This window comes from Vulpes vulpes, chromosome 16, assembly GCF_048418805.1.
Source record: "Vulpes vulpes isolate BD-2025 chromosome 16, VulVul3, whole genome shotgun sequence".
In the NCBI taxonomy this organism is placed as follows: domain Eukaryota; kingdom Metazoa; phylum Chordata; class Mammalia; order Carnivora; family Canidae; genus Vulpes; species Vulpes vulpes.
The window spans coordinates 69,642,104-69,661,826 of record NC_132795.1 but is presented as its reverse complement, the minus strand read 5'-3'; the positions used below and the strand labels follow the sequence as shown (position 1 = coordinate 69,661,826).

The 19,723-nt window shown below is 39.6% G+C and overlaps 1 protein-coding gene across 50 annotated transcripts in view; it reads left to right on the top strand.

Annotated features, from left to right (window-relative positions):
• Window positions 1-19,723, top strand: part of MAP4K4 (mitogen-activated protein kinase kinase kinase kinase 4) — a 191,104-nt gene that overhangs the window by 99,749 nt on the left and 71,632 nt on the right. For all 50 annotated transcript variants that reach the window (XM_072741448.1, XM_072741443.1, XM_072741438.1 and 47 more), the window contains exon 4: window positions 18,793-18,918. In XM_072741448.1, coding sequence (XP_072597549.1) covers window positions 18,793-18,918 — 126 coding nt within the window. The remainder of the gene's footprint in view (window positions 1-18,792; window positions 18,919-19,723) is intronic.

Genomic DNA, 19,723 nt, shown 5'->3' with positions numbered 1-19,723 from the left:
AATTGATCTGCTGGCTCCTCTTAGTAGTACTCACTGCTGCTAATTTGTCGTCCACTCCGACAGAGTGCAAGCCCTGAGGAGGTGGAAACCTGCCTCTAGGCCTGGACTGCTACTGTGATCTGTGATTCATGGTTGTCACGGTGTCTGGGGGCTCTGAAGTCCAGCAGAGTTTTCACAAGGCCTGAGAACCTTGTGCCAGTTTATCTTGTATCTTTTATGTCTGGACATTCTCAGATACCTTTATTCTTTCTCCTTAATATACCTGTGTTGTAGCAGTGTGTTTTCAGGTTTGGAAAGATTTGAAAGAACCTACTTCTCAAGGGTAACTGTGTCTACTTGCCTTTGTATGTGAAGTATAACATGAATACAGAGAAAGGCATACATTAGAATTAGCAAATTTCAAAAAAGTGAACACATCTACTCAAGAACCAGCAACTAGATCAAGAAACAGGACATTGCTAGCCTCCTAAGAGTGCCCCTGGTGCCCTGTTTCGGTCAGTAATTCCTCCCTGCCCCCAAGAATAACCAGTATCCTGACTCCTAACATGAAAGATTATTTTTGCTTATGTTTGTATTTGATATAAATGGAACCATATGGTACTATTATGTCTGGCTTCTTTTGCTTAACATTATGTTTGTGAGATCCATTCATGTTGCTGCACATAGAAATTGTTTATTTTCATGTCTTGTTTTTTTAAGATTTTATTTATTTATTCATGAGAGACAGAGAGAGAGAGAGAGAGGCAGAGACACAGGCAGAGGGAGAAGCAGGCCCCATGCAGGGAGCCCGACATGGGACTGTATCCCAGGACTCCAGGATCATGCCCTGGGCCGAAGGCAGGCACTAAACCGCTGAGCCACCCAGGGATCCCCATCATTTCATTTTTTAAAGATTTTATTTATTTATTCATAAGAGACACAGAGAGAGTCAGAGACCTAGGCAGAGGAAGAAGCAGGCTCCCTCTAGGGAGCCTGATGCAGAACTTGATCCCAGGACCCCTGGATCACAACCTGAGCCAAAGGCAGACGCTCAACCACTGAACCTTGCAGGTGCCCCTTATTTTCATTTCTTCTAGTATTCTGTTGTGTATCACTAGTTTCCAAGTGAATATCTCTCTCCAGATGGCTATCTATCTCTAGTCATGCAGCCTAGCACCACCATCTTGGACACAGTAGGTACTGAATTGACTTGCTGTAGAAATAGAAGGAAATTTATCCAGTGTAGGAACTTCTCCTTTATTAGATAAAGAGATGCTGAGGTGCATGTTATAGGGAAACCTTCACTTCTTTATTTCTCATGTTTGGGCATGATGAAATATTTAACCTCTTTACTGATTTAATATTATTTGCTTAACTACAAGAGTCATGAGAAAGAGTGGGTAATGTTGCTAACTTTTGATGACTGTAAATAAAGTATTACTTAGGAACTTTTTCAGAACTCCCGTCTTCACTGGAGTTTTTTTTATACCACACCCTTGGGGGATTCTTCTTTGGCTTGGGTCTTAGCAGTGATGTCACGCTGCCGTCCAATTTTCCTCCTGTTTGTGAGGCTGGTTGGCTTTTCTGCTGACCTTGCTTCATGTGGAGCATGTCCTCCCCGCCTCCCTTAAGGTGGTGGAAGTTTGGGGTGAAATAAAGATGGGGAGATGAAACCAAATATAAAATTCCAAGCAAGCCTGTGTTCTTGCCCCACCCGACTTCTGACCAGCTCCCTCTCTCCCTCAGTTCCTCACAGATTTTCAGGTGAGAAATATCTCAGGCTCTACTTCTTCTTATTTCTAAAGAACAAGGATGTTTAAAACAAAGTCTTTGGTGTGACATTCTGTCATAACTAAGAGAGCAGCAGTAACTGTAATAACTGTTAGGATGTGGGAATGTGTCATTATGTGGTATTTCCTGGTGGTGAATCACCTTCCCAAGAGCCCCCTTGGTTATCACTTCTCTTGTGAGTGAGAGGAGATGTTCTTTGAAGAAAAGAGTGGACAGACACTTTCTTTGTCACTGTTTCACTCTTAATGTGCCTGGCTATAGCTAGTCTTCTCTCACTTTGTTCACTTACTGAAGTTGCAGGATTTTTTTTACCCCCCTGCAGCTAGGACTAAAGAAGATTCCCTGGTTGTTTGCTCTTCCCTAAGTTGTTTAGAAAGAAGAAAATGACTACACAGATGTTTTTGTTCAAAAGGGGAAAGGAAAAAAGGCTGTTAAGATAGAAGAGATTAACATTTGGAACTGCCGGGTAAAGCAGCAGCCTCTGGGTCTTTGTGAGAGCCCTGGTGTGACTGGATCCAGTTGCCCTGTGTGACTTGGTACATTTGGAGTGATACTGCTCACAATTCAAGCAGCCCTTTCTTTTCTCTTCACCTTCTTTAAACTAACAGGGGACTTCTTATATGATAGTTTGAGTAAGTTGACTAACATTGAGTCCTGCTATATTTGTATAAGTGCTTTGTAATGATACTCTGGTTCATAGTTTGTGTGTGTGTAGGGCAACTGCCATTATCCTTTAGTCAGTCCAGAGACCAAAAGGATTGTGGTCATATTTGTAATGGAAAATGGATTGTCATAGTGAAGTCCAGCAAAGTGAGTTGTTATTTTCAAGATAAGCCCTACTGCTGTACTAGCAACCGTTGTTCTAGTTCTTCTCTGTGTGTTTTTATTTTCCCCACTAGGAGGATGGAGAGTACAAGCCCATTTCTCCTGCCTGCTGGTCAGCAGATGAATGCTGTCTGGTGTGGGTGCAGTGTGTGTAGGGGTTGTGGCTTGGCAGCTCATGAAGAGGGTTATTGGCTTCGTGTAGACAGATGCAAGGACTCTGCATCTTCCTCTTAAACCATGGAGCCAGTGGCTATAGCCCCACTTGTGGTTTGAATACAGCAAAATTTATAGCTGATGTTGCTTCAGGTAGAGTTGAGGTCATCACAGATGGTGAATGTTTTCTTAACTGCTCTCGTCATGTTAACTTAGAAGTTCAAGGTCTTTGGGGCCTTTTAGTTTTGCTGGTAATGCTTATCTTCTCAGTGGTAAGAAAATGAAATTTTATCCTTCCCTTCCTCTAAGAAAAGTTTAGCATAATGACAATGGTATATGTTTATATTTATTACAAGTTACTTAAAAACTTATTACAAGTTTTAAAATTTATTATAAATTATATATAAATTAAATACGTTTATGGTATACAAATCATAGCTCAAATAGTAGGAACAAAAAGTTTAAGTGCCTTCTGGAGTACTGTTTTTGTTTAGTTTATGAAATGTAGATATTCTAGAGAGAAAATAGAAATAAAAAGATGAAAAAGCATTTCACAATTCTGTCATCTTGGCTTACTTATTGTTAACATGTTAGTGCATATTTTTCTAGTTTCACATATATTCTAGATACATACATGTGCCTTTATGTGTAAAATTATTTTTACATAAATAAAAATGTCACATTTTTTAAATGATAAAATAGCCCTTTTTCTAACATTAAAAGTAATATACTGTGTAGAAAATTGAAAGATGGAAAACCTTTTTCCTTACAGTGCCCCTGCCCCTTACACTGCCCCTGCCCCTGCCCCTTACACTGCTCCTTAAGTTACAAGGTATTTGTCATTATCTTTATTATTTTAACTTACTGCTTATAAAGAAAACTGGAGTTAGGGAAAGGAAGCAGTATACGACTTAGGAAAAGCCTGATGACTGTTTGAAACTAACATACTATTTTAAACTTCTTTGATAGATTCTGTGTATTTCTACTGATACCTGATTCACATCTTCCATCACCTGCTTAATTGAGGTATTTCAGTCTCAGTATTTGTCTACAGAATATCTTCAGCATCTGTTGTTTCATTTGTATGGAAGGGAAGATAGCTGGCTGCCAGCCTGTCTCTAAGCTGGACTGTGACCTCATGTCACATTTTTTAAATGATAAAATAGCCCTTTTTCTAACATTAAAAGTAATATACTGTGTAGAAAATTGAAAGATGGAAAACCTTTTTCCTCACACTGCCCCTGCCCCCATCCCTCTGCCTACCCCCACAGGATAACTATAGTTGACTTTTTGATGTGTTTCCAGTCTTGTGGATTAAAGCTATTTCTTACTGCTGTTAATCACTCAAGGAACTCCCCACTGAACATGTGTGTTTATTTATATGGCTGCATTTAGTTTAAAAATAAGCTTGTATTTATTCTAAGAAGATTTCTCCTAAACAGTTTAGCTCAGTGCTGTAGTCTTAGTCAGTCTCAAACATAAACTTAAGTCACTGCTTGACAGTTCACTTCTACCTTTAAGCTTGCTAATAGTATGTATATACCTTTTATATTTATGTAGTGCTTACTTCTGTCTGTATGCTTTGTACAGTGTGGCCTTTAGGTTGTAAAATACTACAGAATAGGCTAGTTTCAGTATCTTTGTAATACTGTGTGGCTGGAAGCACTTTTTATTTTTAATTGTTTTTTCCATTGGCCTACAAGGTCTTGAAAGGCGGCACTAATTGCCACTATACAACATGGTTGCTTAATCTCCATACGTTTTCCTTGACAGCTGCTCCTTAAGTTACAAGGTATATGTCATTATCTTTATTATTTTAACTTACTGCTTATAAAGAAAACTGGAGTTAGGGAAAGGAAGCAGTATATGACTTAGGAAAAGCCTGATGACTGTTTGAAACATACTATTTTAAACTTCTTTGATAGATTCTGTGTATTTCTACTGATAACCTGATTCACATCTTCCATCACCTGCTTAATTGAGGTATTTCAGTCTCAGTATTTGTCTACAGAATATCTTCAGCATCTGTTGTTTCATTTGTATGGAAGGGAAGATAGCTGGCTGCCAGCCTGTCTCTAAGCTGGACTGTGACCTCATGTCTGTGATCGATGGACACAGCTGTGGGCTTTCCATGTGTGCTTGGCAGCACCAACACCCCAAACATCTGGTTTAAGAATGTAGTTCTCTTCTCCTGCAACTCTATGAAAATTATTTGGTGCATAATGGAATAATGCCAAGTATCCTTACTCGGTATAGAAGTCACAAGTGACTCCAGAGGAGCCCAGAGTGGCTTTCTCTGCAGACTTGAAGATATCAGTGAATTGAAAGTATCACTGTCTTACTGAGTATGTACCTATAAATCACTTGGTCCAGTGCCACGTGGATACATGCTACTTTTCTTCATCCTAAGTTTAAGAAATGGCTATTTTGGTGTAACAGGTAACAAAACCAGCAGTGTAGGTTTTGGCCAGAGTGATTTAGTTTGATTCACATCTCATAAGGATTGCAGTGTCTGAGATGCATTTCTCAGCTCCTGTACATTTTTAGTGAGGATGTTGAGGCAAAATTGCATAGTACCACTGTGGGGTTTTTCCTGCTCTCTCTCTTCCCAGCGCCTACAACGGTGTATGTTACAGTTGATGATAAATGTAGCAGTTTATATTGCTGGTTTGGGGTGGATGAGTTGGGCAGGTTCTAACGTGGTAATATCTTTCTTTGTTTTTAGGAGTTTGGGTTGGTGAACGGCCTTTCAGAGTCTTCACTGGAGAAATTTATTTGAACATGTTACTGATTTGCATTTTGATCTCTGTAAACCAGGGTTTCCCCTCAGAGGAGATGCCATTTGAGGTGCTTACTTTGTGTATTCTGCTGGCGATGATCTATTTTCTTTTGTTCCTTTTTCCTTTTCTCTGGTGCAGAAATCTCCACACCTCCAGTCTCAGGGGTAGGCATGGGATAACTTCTGGTCTTTTTCTCTTGCCCTCTGTGAGAGTTCTAGTTTTAAACAGTTACTCGGACTTGGCCAGCCTGATTTGGGAGGCTGCACACACTCACCATGTATTTTGCTTCCATGTCATTTAGAATACAGGGACCCAGTGATCCCTGGGTGAGGACTACCATATCCTTTAGGGAGTGGCACTGTTTGACTTTCACCAGACGGAGAGCATCTGTAGTGTCCTCAGGCCTTCCTTTCAGATCTCTCTTCCAGTGATTGTAGCCTACAGTTTAAGTTTTCACTGTGTGTGTGAGTGTGTGTATAGAAGGAAGAAAATGGATTAAGGAACATGATCTCAAGTTAATGAGCTATTTTTAGACCAAAATGACTTACTACAATTTTGTGAAATACATATAGTAGACCACTCTAAAGTTCTACATAAAGTGATTGTGATTAATAACAAAAAGTTTGCTAATCATTATCTTTCTGATAATCTAAAAAAATCTATACTTTTGCTTTATTTTCCTCATTAAACTTTTGCTTTAACAGGCAAAATTCTGTAACAGATTTTTGTGAAGATGTTTGCATTAAAAAGTACTAATTTTAAAAACTAGTACTTAAAACTGCCATACACACACAAAACAAATGATCCACAAAACATTCTCCTTTCCTTCTGAAGGTTTTACAATGCATTGTTATCATTAACCAGTTTTTTACTATTAAACTTAAGCGGCCAATTGACGCAAACAGTTCTGAGACTGTTCTTCCCCCACTGATTAAGACTGGGGTGGCAGGTATTGGGGATAATATTCATTTAGCTTTCTGGGCAGTGGGCAGACTGGGTGACCTTGCCAGCTCCAGCTGCCTTCTTGTCCACTGCTTTGATGACCCCTAAGCAGCTGTCTGTCTCATGTCCTGAAGAGCAAAACGGCCCAGAGGAGGATAGTCAGAGAAGCTCTCAACACACGTAGGCTTGCCAGGAACCATATCAACAATGGCAGCATCACCAGATTTCAAGAACTTGGGACCATCTTCCAGCTTTTTTTCCAGAACAATGATATATCTTATATTTTAGCTCAGCAAAAGTAAAAGTAATGTGAGCTGTGTGACAATCAGGCACAGGTGCATATCCAGTGATTTAGCCTGGATGGTTCAGGATAATCACCTGAGCCATGAAGCCAGCTGCTGCCATTGGTGGGTCATTTTTGCTGTCACCAGCCACGTTGCTACAATGAACATCTTTGACAGATATGTTCTTGACATTGAAGCCCGTACTGTCCCCAAGAAGAGCCTCACTCAAAGCTTCATGGTGCATTTCAACAGACTTTACTTCAGTTGTAGCATTGACTGGAGCAAAGTTGACCACCGTGCCAGATTTAAAAACATCAGTCTCCACTTGGCCCACAGACACAGTACCCATACACCAAGTTTGTAGATACCCTGGAGAGGCAGACACAAGGGCTTATCAGTTGGATGAGTTGGTGGCAGAATGCAATCCCGAGCTTCAGGCAGTGTGGTTCCACTGGCATTCCCATTTTTATGGGTGACTTTCCTCCATCCCTTGAACCAAAGCATGTTAGCACTTGGCTCCAGCATGTTGTCACCCTTCCAACCAGAAAACTGGCACAGATGCTACTGTGCCAGGGTTGTAGCTAATTTTCTTAATGTAGGTGCTGACTTCCTTAACGATTTCCTCGAATCTCTTCTGGCTCTAGGGTGGGTCATTGGAATCCATTTTGGTAATACTAGCAATTAGTTGTTTTATACCCAGTGTGTAAGCCAGAAGGGCATGCTCATGGGTCTGTCCATTCTTGGAGCTACCTGCTTCAAATTCACCAACACAGGCAGCAACAATCAGAGCACAGTCAGCCTGGTTGGTATGTGCCTGTAATCAGTTTTTGTTTTTGTTTTGTTTTGTTTTTTAAATATTTATTTATTTATTATTTATGATAGACATAGAGAGAGAGGCAGAGACACAGGAGGAGGGAGAAGCAGGCTCCATGCCAGGAGCCTGACGCGCGGGACTCGATCCCGAGACTCCTGGATCGCACCCTGGGCCAAAGGCAGGCGCCAAACCGCTGAGCCACCCAGGGATCCCCTGTAATCAGTTTTTGATAAAGTTTCTGTGTCCTGGGGCATCAATGATGGTCACATAATATTTACTGGTCTTGAATTTCCACAGGGAGGTATCAGTGGTGATATCATGTTCACGTTCAGCTTTCAATTTAGCCAGACCTAGGCATTCTTGAAGGAGCCCTTTCCCATTTCAGCAGCCTCTTTCTCAAATTGTTTGATGGTTCTTTTGTCCATCCCACCACCTTTGTAGATCAGATGGCCAGTAGTGGTAGACTTGCCTGAATCTATGTCCAATGACGACAATGTTGATGTGAGTCTTTTCCTTTCCCATTTTGGTTTAGGTTTAGCGGTGGTTTTTCACAACACCTGTGTTCTGGTGGCAAACCCCCTTTGCTTTAAATAATTACTGTGCAGCTGGCTCACTGTTCGTTGGGGTGCATGGAGGACCATAGGAGGTAAAAGAAGCAAGGTTAAGATAAGATATAAATTTATAGCTTCAGATTTTGTGGAAACTTCATTTGGTTGGCCTGTTTAAATTGGATTACTTTAATCCCATATTATTGCCTTCCACTCTAAAAGATTTATTTGATGGGAAACACGTTTTATTCCTATAGGCAATAAAATTTACATTTTAAATAATAATCTACATCTTTTAAGATCACATTTAAAGAAAGATTTTCTTTTCTAAGATTTTATTTATTTATTAGAGACAGAGAGGGAGAGAGAGAGAGAGAGAGAGAGAGAGAGGTAGAGACACAGGCAGAGGGAGAAGCAGGCTCCATGCAGGGAACCCGTCGTGATTCTTGATCCTGGATCTCCAGGATCACGCCATGGGCTCAAGGCGGCGCTAAACCGCTAAGCCACTGGGGCTGCCCTAAAGATTTTCTGATAAAATACAAATAGTATTCAATATAAGCACTAATATGTATTGTGTTTAGAACATGTCTCAGAATGAAAATACTTGGAGTTGAGGCAGAATCAACTGCCCATAGTAGTTGTAACATTCCTTAAGGCTTGGGAGTACATTGATTAACATCAATCACAGAATACGTTTTCTTATTTCTAGTCAAATCACATATTGAAGATAATTGGTTATCTGTTCCCTTCAGTCTTTGAAATCTGGGTTTTTGATATCTTTTCGTGTTTTTCCAAGAGGAGCACCTGCAGTTTAATATTATGTCCTTGTATGAACAGAGGTAACTGCGTATAGAGTTAAGGACACCTGTTGCTAACCATTCTTTAGCATTAGACCTAACCTAACTATAGCAGTCAGAAAGAAAATAGTTTATAGTGGTGTTACCTGTTTTGGTGGCTGGCCAGTGGGTTAGTTGATGACTGGCATCCTTGCCTAGGCTTTCTTAGCCTGTCACAATAATGAGTCGGTAAACCTGGCAAAGTGTGTGCTATTGATTGTCCACCTACCTGCTGCCAGAAGGCAGGTGATGCCAGAGATTTATGCCGTTTGAGTTCACCTGGACTGCCTCTTTTACAGGCTACTTTAGGAATGCTGTGTGTTCAGAATTGCATTAAATGCTGTTTATAAAGTAAAAGATAATTATAATTCATTTCCCAAACATTGTATTTAAGTACCTACTATGTGCTAGGCACCATGAGAGTCTTTTTTCACACATCCTGTCTTGTGACTCACTGGCCAGGAATGGATTAGAGTTTTTCATCTTATACATAAGGATGGTGAGGCTCAAGGATTTTCTCTCTCTCTCATTTAAAAAAAAAGTCATCTGTCTTACACATTCAGTGTGACAGGCACTGTCACTGTACAGAGATGAACAAGATAGAGTCCCTGTCTTTGGAGCTTATGTTCTCATAGAGAAGATTCATTTTTAAACTAATCACTGTGGGGCAGTGAGTACTGTGAAAAGCAATAATCTGTCTCCATAGCTGGTAATTTTTATGTAACTGAATGTTTTCATTACCTTTCTAGTTTCTTCTGGAGCTTAAAACTTGCAGTTGGCATGGAGCATAACTAGACTGAAACTTCTAGAGAAGAGGGGCTTTCTCCAGCTGGGAGGCTTGGGGACATATTTTGATAAGTTTCTGTGGCTGGTGCGGATTATACTGGTATTTGGTTCAGAGCAGAACTTCCCTTTTGGGTTTTATTGAGTGATGTGGGGTCAGTTTGCATATTAATTTAGTGCAGATGGTGGCCCTGTGGAATCAGATACCCACTAGCTGGTCAAGTATAGTCATTTTTCACTTGGAATTTTGAAGCTTCTGATTACATATTCTCATTTTCTCTTTTCACATATTTTGGTGTGTTCCTAAAAAGTAGGGAAAGTTGAGGGAGACCCATTTTAAGTGGGTTTCCTAGTTGAAATTGAAAAATAGGTGGTTTGAGTTTTAACTATTGAAGTCATTATTTCTGGTGCCATTCTGTAGCTTTCCTCTGCACCACAGTAGTGAGAAATGATCACACAGATTTTAAGAAGTTTTGAGAAGTGTTGGAGTGGTCTCCGCATGTGTTAAGTTCCATCATCCCCAGAATGGGAGTAGATGCAGTGCGATATTGCCAAATGAATGATCTTTCCTGAATTCTGTCACCTAAAAGCTCTTAAATGGGGGGATGTCTGTAAGCAATTAGAATATCTTGATTGTATTTTCTGTTTTGCCCGAAGATATGTGAAACTTAGTCATCGTCGTCTTGAATCACTTTTGTGACAAACATCTTTGAATATTGAGAGCTAAGAGAATGGTTCTAAATACGTGGTTTCCACAAGGATCTTCCAGAGACTTCTCCAGGCATGTGAAATGTGTGCCAGAAGTCACTCAGTTGTATTTGATATAAACCACCATTTCAGAACAAAGAGGGGAATGAATCCCTTTCCAGACATGCAGATTATCCACAGCAAAATGAATTGTTTGTAAATAACAAAATGGATACACCTTTAAACTGAAGCTTATTTCCTTATTGTGGTAGTCTCCAGAGCTTAATCGTGCTCTCAGTGCCGCCAGCTAGCTGGCTCTCCTCTGGTCTTTGTCCTCCTGACTCCGGCTGCCTCATCTTCCTAGTGTCTCAACTCAAGAGAATTGCCTGGGCTCTGACTGGGTTCCCTCTCCCTATGAGAGAGCTTGAAATCTCTCTCAAGGCAGTAAGCTGGGGCAATTATAAAGCTTCTCTGGCGTTTCCCATCTCCCAGGGGTCAATTGCTCTGCAATCCCTGGTGTCCAGTGTCTTAAAACTTTTTCTCTGTGTTTTGTCTAATTCTAGTTGTCTGGTGGGAGAGTAAATCTGGTCCTTGATAATCCATCTTGGCCAAGAGAAGTAGTGCCCATCATTCCTTTTAACTGAAGACATTTTTCAGAGCCCAGCCTTTATCTGACTCATCATGTCAGATTTGGTGCAAGAGCCTTTGTGCTTGTGAACACACGGATGGATCCAGTAGGAAATGCACAAACACGTACCACTTAGCATACCCATACCTTCTTCAGAGTTGCGCCCCTTGTTGCCTTTCATTAATTGGGCATACTTTTAGGTTTTTTTTTTTCTTTTTTTTTTTTTCTTATAGGGTTTTAAGCAAGACTTTCTTCAGTGTGCACAGTATTTTCTTGCTTGCAGTGATGGAAGCTTCATGGAGTTTACCACTAGTTTAGGGAAGGGTATGAATGGCCTGAGGCAAGGTCTTCTTTAAGGGACCCTCTGGCAGGTCAGAAAGGTGAAGATAGCATAATGATTGACCCTGGACTCCATTTACCTTCTGCTTTGCTCTAGGAAAAACTTAAGCTTGGAAATTATTGATCTCAAGAAGTTATGGGTCAGGATTGGTACCGTTATAGAAAACAGTAGGAAATGACTGTGAAGGCAGACCTCTGTGCTGTAGTTGACCCAGTAGAAGGCAAATTAGCAAGGTTCTGGTACTTCAGGCTCCCATCATATTGTGGAAGCAACCCAATCAGGGAGATTGGCAGTGACTCTAGAACAGCATGGTGGGGATCTAGACACTTATTTCAGGGAGACAGAGGGAGCCAGACCATGTGAATTGCCAGAAAGAAACTCATTTTGAATTCTTATGGAGCTGTCTTCTTTAACCTGAACTCTTCTCTTAAATTTTCTTTTTCTAATTAGGAAAACAGTATATGTCAGTTATAGAAAATTAAGTAAATTAAAGAAGAAAATATCTATAATCCAGAGATAATCTTTGATAACATTTCTTTTTTCTTTGTGTCTGCTCCTTAAAACATGTATATAGTTATCTGAATATACTTACTTGTAAGTGGCAAAATATTGATACCAAGAATATATTTTATCAGGGCCCCTGGGTAGTTCAATTGGTTAAGTGTCTGCCTTTGGCTCAGGTCGTGATCTCAGGGTCCTGGGATCAAGCCCTGCATCGGACTCGGTCTCTATCTCTCTCTCTCTCAAGTAAATAAATAAAATCTTAAAAAAAAAAAAAAACAATATATTTTATCTCCTGAGCATTTGGGATTACTGATCTCTTTTTGGTCTCATAATAAAATCACAAGTTTGATTATATAGGGGAGGAAGAAATCTTTCCTTCTGGCTTTCCAGGTTCTCGACCAGGACCCCTATAACAAAAGATTAATGAGAGAAAAACAGAAGTTAATTAATGTGTATCTCATGTAAATTAGTGGGCTTCACAAGAAAAATGAAGACTTCAAGAAATGCCAAAACCCAAATGCTTTTATACTAGGTTGAATAGAGAGAGGCAGTAGTGGAAAACTAAAATATATGGGCAGGCCAAAGGAAGATAAACGATATGTTAACAAAGTTTGCTTATATCAGAATTCTCTTGGCCTCAACTCCCTGTCTTTGGTGATAAGCATGTTTTTCTCATTTGGTATAGGAAAGACATCTTTCACTTGGGAGTTTTATCTCTTGCTTCCAGGAAGAAAATGGGAGGTTAGCATGCCCTTCTTACACCTGCTGTTTTTCAAGTGCCTTTAACTCTTATGTTACAGCATATTTTGGGGTAACATATTCTGGTTTCCTTCAGTTAGAGTCAGGTGTTTGGGTGGGGGATTTTATTTTGGCCAAACTGAGGCTTATCTGGCAGATTGGCTTTCCATTTCAGTTAGCGTCTAGGTTTCAGGTCTTGATTTAGGTTGCTGTACTTTAGGATCCTCAAGAACAGGTACTCCTGTTGTATGTGTTATCTGTGTGTGTATAGCTAATTCCCTCATGGAGGAAGAAAATGGATGGATTCTGAAATTGGGTACTAACATGAGGTGTTTCAAGTGACACTGTTGAAGGCATTGGTACCCATACTGTTATAAACTGTAGATTGGGACTTGATGCCAACTGTTAGGACTTCTGTATTGATGACAGCAAACTTTGGAAAGTTGTAATAGTTTCATTTAGATCCTAGAGGTATAGTGATCTGTCTTATTTGACTTTATTGTTTGAGAGCATCATGTTCATTTGCTGCGTTGAGCTTTTTGGTAGGGAGTTATCACAGAGATGTATTTTGGCCTCTTGGTGGTTCTTGGTGTCAGTCATGGAAGCGTCCATCAGTCTCCCAAGGTTGTTTATGAGTGTGTGATGGGAAGGGAATATGGAATGAGGTGTATACCATCCTGCACCATCTTGTTACAACCTCAAGTTGTCCCCCATCACTCACCTCCCCATGTCCATCCAAGCAGATGGTGCTATTGTTTCATTCTTTACCACACACTTTCTAGATTGCAGTTGAGTGATAGAATCTCATAGAAATATAGTGAGTAAGTGGCCTATGGAAGACAGAGGAGCTAGAGAGCTCTGTGAGGACTTTGTTGTGTCTAGTAAAAGTTCTGAATGGTACCTGTAGATATAGAAGACAATAGGTTAAGGGCCTCAGGGCCATTGCCCTTAAACTTTGGAGTCCCAGAAGAAGTTAATTGATTCAGTAGCAAACTAGAGAGCATGTCTTTTTGTCTGAAATGGGTCCTAAATAGTGTTCGTTCTTGAGTAAAATGTCTCCAGTGTCTGGTTTCCATTTAAGTTATATTAATTTTGAAAGTTTTCTGTTGGATTTTTATTCTGGGATTGACCTTGGGAAAAGTGGGCTGATTAATTTTAAAGAACATGCCAATCCTTCCCTTGACCTACAGAACCAGATCCTGTAATCTTATTTGTTCCAGAATTTTTCCTACATCAGCCTGTTCACTTTTGTTTGGTTGGATTATCAGTGAATTTAAGCTGTATAACGTTTTGTGCGTCTGAGTTAAAAAATTAATAATCTTGATTAATTCAACCAGTGTGGTACTGAGTAATACTCTCAGGTGTAATTGGAATTTGCCTGGTAGAAAGTAATCTGTTCTCAATTTTCTGCTAGTTCATAGTCATAGAATGGAGGGTTTGGTAAGAGTTTACTAAGACAAAAAATAGATTAAACTGGTCTTTAAAAATTGATATTTTCATTCTAAGTATATATTCATTTATACATTTTGATGATGAAACCTGACAGATAGTTGCATATCTTGTTTTATCAGCCCTCTCTCCACTAGCAAAAATAGAGTGATAAATGCATTGCCCTTCCTTTTTTGTTCCAACTGCTAATGGGTAGATCTAATTTTGTAAAGCTGGGAAGAAAGATGATTACTCAGAATATTTCCCAATCCTCTGGGTTCCTCCCAGTTAACTTATCCAAAGTCTGCCTGTCTCTCCTCACATTGTTATTGCCATCAGTGGAAGGAAAGAGAATTTGGATAATGGCTTAAAAAGCATGTTAAGGAGTCAGTTTTAAAAAATGCATTCATAATATGCAGTCCTCTCTGATCACATGATGAATTGGGCAGGGTTTGCCATAGGTCTTATATACAAACTTATAGCTGCTTTTGAAAATTACCACTATTCAGATGTTTTCCCCTCCTCCATCCTCTAAGCGTCCAAGGAAAGGCAACAGAAACTACTTGCCTAGTCCTATTCCAGTTGAAGACAAAGACCTTTTCTATGAGAGTTGGCTCCCCTGGTTGGAGTCCAAAATGCTAATTGGCATCAGCTGCATTAAATCACTGAGTGGAGCCTAGCAGCTGCCTCATCATTGGAGAAAACCAGGAGGGAGCCTTCCCGTTCTCACCAAAACGTCCTCTTTCCTCTCTCCAGTTACCTTTAGTTTAGTTTTGTTTTGATCTGTATATGATTGTGGCCTCCTAAAGAGGAGAATGAAGGGCAAAGCTGTTTGGATTTGGCCTAGACAGATGGGATATGTAAACTTAGGTCATGTTGTTTGTCCATTCCACCTTTTTTCATATATGGGGTGGTGATTGTTAAATTTCAGTTCTAGCCTGTCCTGACTCTGTTTTCTACTGTATTTTCTCAGGCTAAATGGGGTGTGTGGTGGCGGCAGCAGTGGTGGTTACTTACTTACTTACTTATTTATAAAATAGTTTATTTATTCATGAGAGAGAGACACACACACACAGGCAGAGACACAGGCAGAGGGAGAAGCAGGCTCCATGCAGGGAAGGGAGCCTGACGTGGGACTCCAGGATCACACCCTGGGCCGAAGCCCGCACTAAACTGCTGAGCCATGCATGCTGCCCTGGTTACATATTTAAATGTTGGAATGAGACCACCGAACTTGTTTTTAACTTATGACAAAGGAAATTTGAATTCAGAGGTTGGTTCATTATTACTCCAAAGACAACATGTATTATATATGTTAGTCATAATTAGGATTCCAGTTTTGGCTCATAGGCATTGGCAGACTCTGCATTTCTGGAGCTTTTTCTCTAAGGTGGGCACTCTTAATTAGTATATGACAATGAGTGGTGTGAGACATCCTTTTATTTTGTAAGATGTATAATAGCCTTTTTTAAAATCTTAGAAGAGAAGGAATGTTCGAAGTATGTATAAACTGTTTCCTAAGACACTCATTTCAGAGGACAGTTTCCCTTCCCTTCTTTTTGGTAGTTCAATTTCATATGCTTCCAGGATTTGACTACTTGAACCTCAGAAATACTCTGGCAAGTTGTATTAATTTGATTACCCTATTTCTGGATGATACTTGGATGTTTCAGTCATATTGGAAAAGCTGTTGCCAAACTTGATTGTATTTAAGTTGTTTTTATATCATATTTCATGTTTCTACTATTTGGCCTAATTTCAAAAATGTTACAGTATATGGCTTATGGTTGATGGTGAATCATAGTTTCATTACATAAAATACTTTAGTGTGACTATCTAGTGGCATCTTGGATTTAAGGAAATATATTGTGTTGTGATAATCTGCCAAAAGTATCTACCATTATGCATATTTAGCGTCTTTCACACCAATGGATAGCACTGAATTGAAGCCTGTGAGAATTTTTCAATGTATATAATGCATAAGATTTTCAACTCCATGGGCTCTGAAAACATTGAGTCCTCTGGAAGCTCTTAATTGTCCGTAAAAAGAGTGGTGAACAAGTCAGATCTAGAATACTTTGGTTTGTGTTGCTAAAGAAAAAAAAATCAAAACTAATCAAAATACATTGTGATCCTTAATTATTGCTCAAGAAGCTTCTCGTGGGAGAATTGTAGGCAATATTTGCTTTCTGTCAAGAAGTGAAATGTACTGGCAGAGCATCATACGGAATAATGACCCTCAGAATAATTTAGCTAATATGGGGAGTGGAGGGAAGTAGTTATGGGTGAATCAATAAAGCAAAGTCGTGCAACCCAATAAGATGCATATGCTGCATGGCATGATTGGCTGCAAATACAAAATTAAAAGCAATATTTTATTTTCCTGTATTTTAGTTCAACAGTGTTTTTTGCTTTTCTGTATTCTTTATACCCCAGATCTTTGTACATTGACTAATTTTGGATAAAAGGGGAAAAAAAAAATCAAACCTTTAGATGACTTTCTAATCATGTAGTTCTAGTCCAGTGTAAGGAAAGTGGGATGTTTAACTTTTCAGGGCCCAACGTGTTTAACCATAGGCCTTCTTCTAGGAGTGACACCACCTGGCTTCCTACCAGGAGCACATTTATGGCCATGGTCATGTGCTACTTTTTGTTAGGAACCAATCAGTCTTGGGGATCTCTGGGTGGCTCAGGGGTTTAGCGCCTGTCTTCGATCCAGGGGGTGACCCTGGAGTCCCAGGATCGAGTCCCACATCGGGCTCCCTGCATGGAGCCTGCTTCTCCCTCTGCCTGCCTCTGCCTCTCTCTGTGTCTCATGAATAAATGAATGAAATCTTTGGGGGGAAAATGTGTTCTCTCATACTGGCAAGGTTGAACTCTGCTTTTGTTTAGGATTAAGATAGCTATCCTAGTTATTCGTATGTCAGTTTTCATTGCTACTTTATTTATTTACTTATTTATTTATTTTTTTAATTCAGAGAGAGAGAGAGAGGCAGAGACACAGGCGGAGGGAGAAGCAGGCACCATGCAGAGAGCCCGATGTGGGACTCGATCCCCCGTCTCCAGGATCATGCCCTGGGTTGCAGGCGGCACTAAACCACTGAGCCACCCGGGCTGCCCTTATTGCTACTTTAAACACGGCCATGTTTAAATCAGATTGAAATGATATACATGTGGTATATTTTCATATATATAGGGTTTGAATGAGAATTTGTACACAGACTGTTATATAGACTGTATTTGGCCATGTGACTGCTCCATATTTGTAGCCACCATCTTATGAATCATTCTTCTAAGGTGGTTCCATGTTTTGTTACATATGGTTTCTAAAGCAATAGTGCACAGCTGAAAGTTGTATTTTAAGAAGACATTTTCTTTTTTTATTTGGTCTCATCACTAATATGTAATTAATGATGTGTTGTAGCTTTTAACAACTTACTTGAGGTCTGTGAGGCTTTATGAATGGTTTTTAGAGATTCAAGACTGCAACAGTAAGTTTATTCAGCCTTGTATCCACACCAATGCACTTGATTTTCACATGCACGGTCTTCCTCTTTTTCTCTTACATGTGTGAACACACAAGCATGCACCTTGAGTGCAGAGTCTTCCCTGAAGAAAGGAGAACATCAGTTAGAAGTGGCATGAGTGTACCAGTGCGGAGAATAGAGGACATTGTATATTTCCTTTTGGAAATATATGTAGTAAAGGGAATTCTAGAGATCTGATTATCACATTTTTGGTAAAGATCTTTATCTTCCCTCAAACACAGCTTTTTTAGCCAGGGCTAGTTTTCTCTTTTCCTCCACTTTCTCTCACTTTAACTCTGCTTTCCCCTTCGTTCTCATGCTATCCATAAATCGTAATTCTCTCTGCAGGTAGTAGGGCAGAGCTCTGTCTGTTCTGTGTTTGCAGTTAAGGGAGGAATGCCCATACTGTTGCAGGCTCTGCCCCAGGGGGGTAGGAAACAGAGAGGCAGAGACTGGCAGCCCTCCCCATCCACAAGGGCAACTTATTTTTATTTTCCAGGCCTGTGTCACCATCTGTTTCCTTCATCTCCCTTCTGATCTTCCAACACAAACTCTGCATTTCTTCCCCTGCTCATCTTATTTAAATAAAAGCAAGAGGCTGGGGGATGAGCCAAGTTTAAAACAACCTGCTGTCATTGAATGATGTTTTATTCCTGTGACTTGCCAGACTCACCTGAATCTCTTTTCGGGATAGAGGATCTCATTAAGCATGCCATCTATCCGGGGCCTGCAGGGCTGGTCTGGACTCTGTAATTTGCCTGTGGCCACAGCAGAAGGTAATACTTGTGTGCAAGGTTGTTACAGGTGAACCTTCTCTGCTGTAGCTGTGCCAGATGATTTATATTCACAAACATTTTCTAGAAAAGAAACAGTCTTTCCTTGTAATTAGTCGAAAAGTTCTCTTTTTTCCCTCCCATTTTTACAGATAAGCAAATTGAAGTTTAGAGGGCATAGTTAGTAGAAGAGCTACTCCATCTACTCCTTATACATATCTGTAACTTTTATACTTCTGTCTTTCTTGCATAGCTTGTGACTACATTTCGAAAGATGAGCCCTGTCAAAGTCCCCAATTCTTGTCACAAGGATAAAGCAAATGTCTTTCCCTCCCATGCAAGAGGGACTTGGAATTTGTATTATTGCCCATGGTTGTGGAAGTTAAAATCATGACATTCAAAAGCCACACATTTTATTTTTTATTTCTTAAGGATGAAGAGGAAGAAATCAAACTGGAGATAAATATGCTGAAGAAATATTCTCATCATAGAAATATTGCAACATATTATGGTGCTTTCATTAAAAAGAGCCCTCCAGGACATGATGACCAACTCTGGGTAGGCAAATGTTTCCCAAGCATTTTGAGGGGTTTCCTCTTTGGTTGTACTACAAGGACTTGAAAGACCTTCCAGAGGGAGGGGAGAGAAAAGCAAAGACAAAGGGGGTAGTGCCTGTTATCTTCCTTGGCCTTCTTGGTTAAAGGTCTACTGAATATTTATTTTTACATTAATTTCACATTGCATGGAAATGAGTTAACTTTATGTTTCAAGAATAAAATGGTGTGTTTTAAAAGGAATGTAACCAATAGCAAGAAAATCAGGACCTGGAAAAATAAAACCCAATACAATAAAAACTTTGTTTATGGAGATTAATTAATATGGAAGCTCAAATAAATGCATCTTCTTTGCCACCTGAAATTAAGGGACAAATCACAAGAAAACAGAGTTCTGTCAGTATTAATATTAATGATCACAGTTCATTGAAAACAGTAAATGCCTAGAAATTTCTAGGGAAACTTCTAGAATTGATATACATTCAATCTTACCTCTTATTAACCACATCTATACTAAAGATGACATTGAGATGCTGCCAGAGCTATGGTTACCACATTAGTTATGCCAAAGGTACTGGACTAATAAAGCAGGAAGATAAATACTTTTTATAATTTTTTTAAAGCCATTATAGAAAATTTGCAATATTTTGTCTTAATTTTCACCTTTAGCTTCATTTCCCAAATTCAGTCAAAGTTAAAATTTTAGGATAGTTTAATTCAGTTCATTTTCTAGGTATTTAAAAAACATACTTGTGCTGATATTGTATAAACATTTAGGTATTGTAAATAATGTATTTTTAAAATTAGTC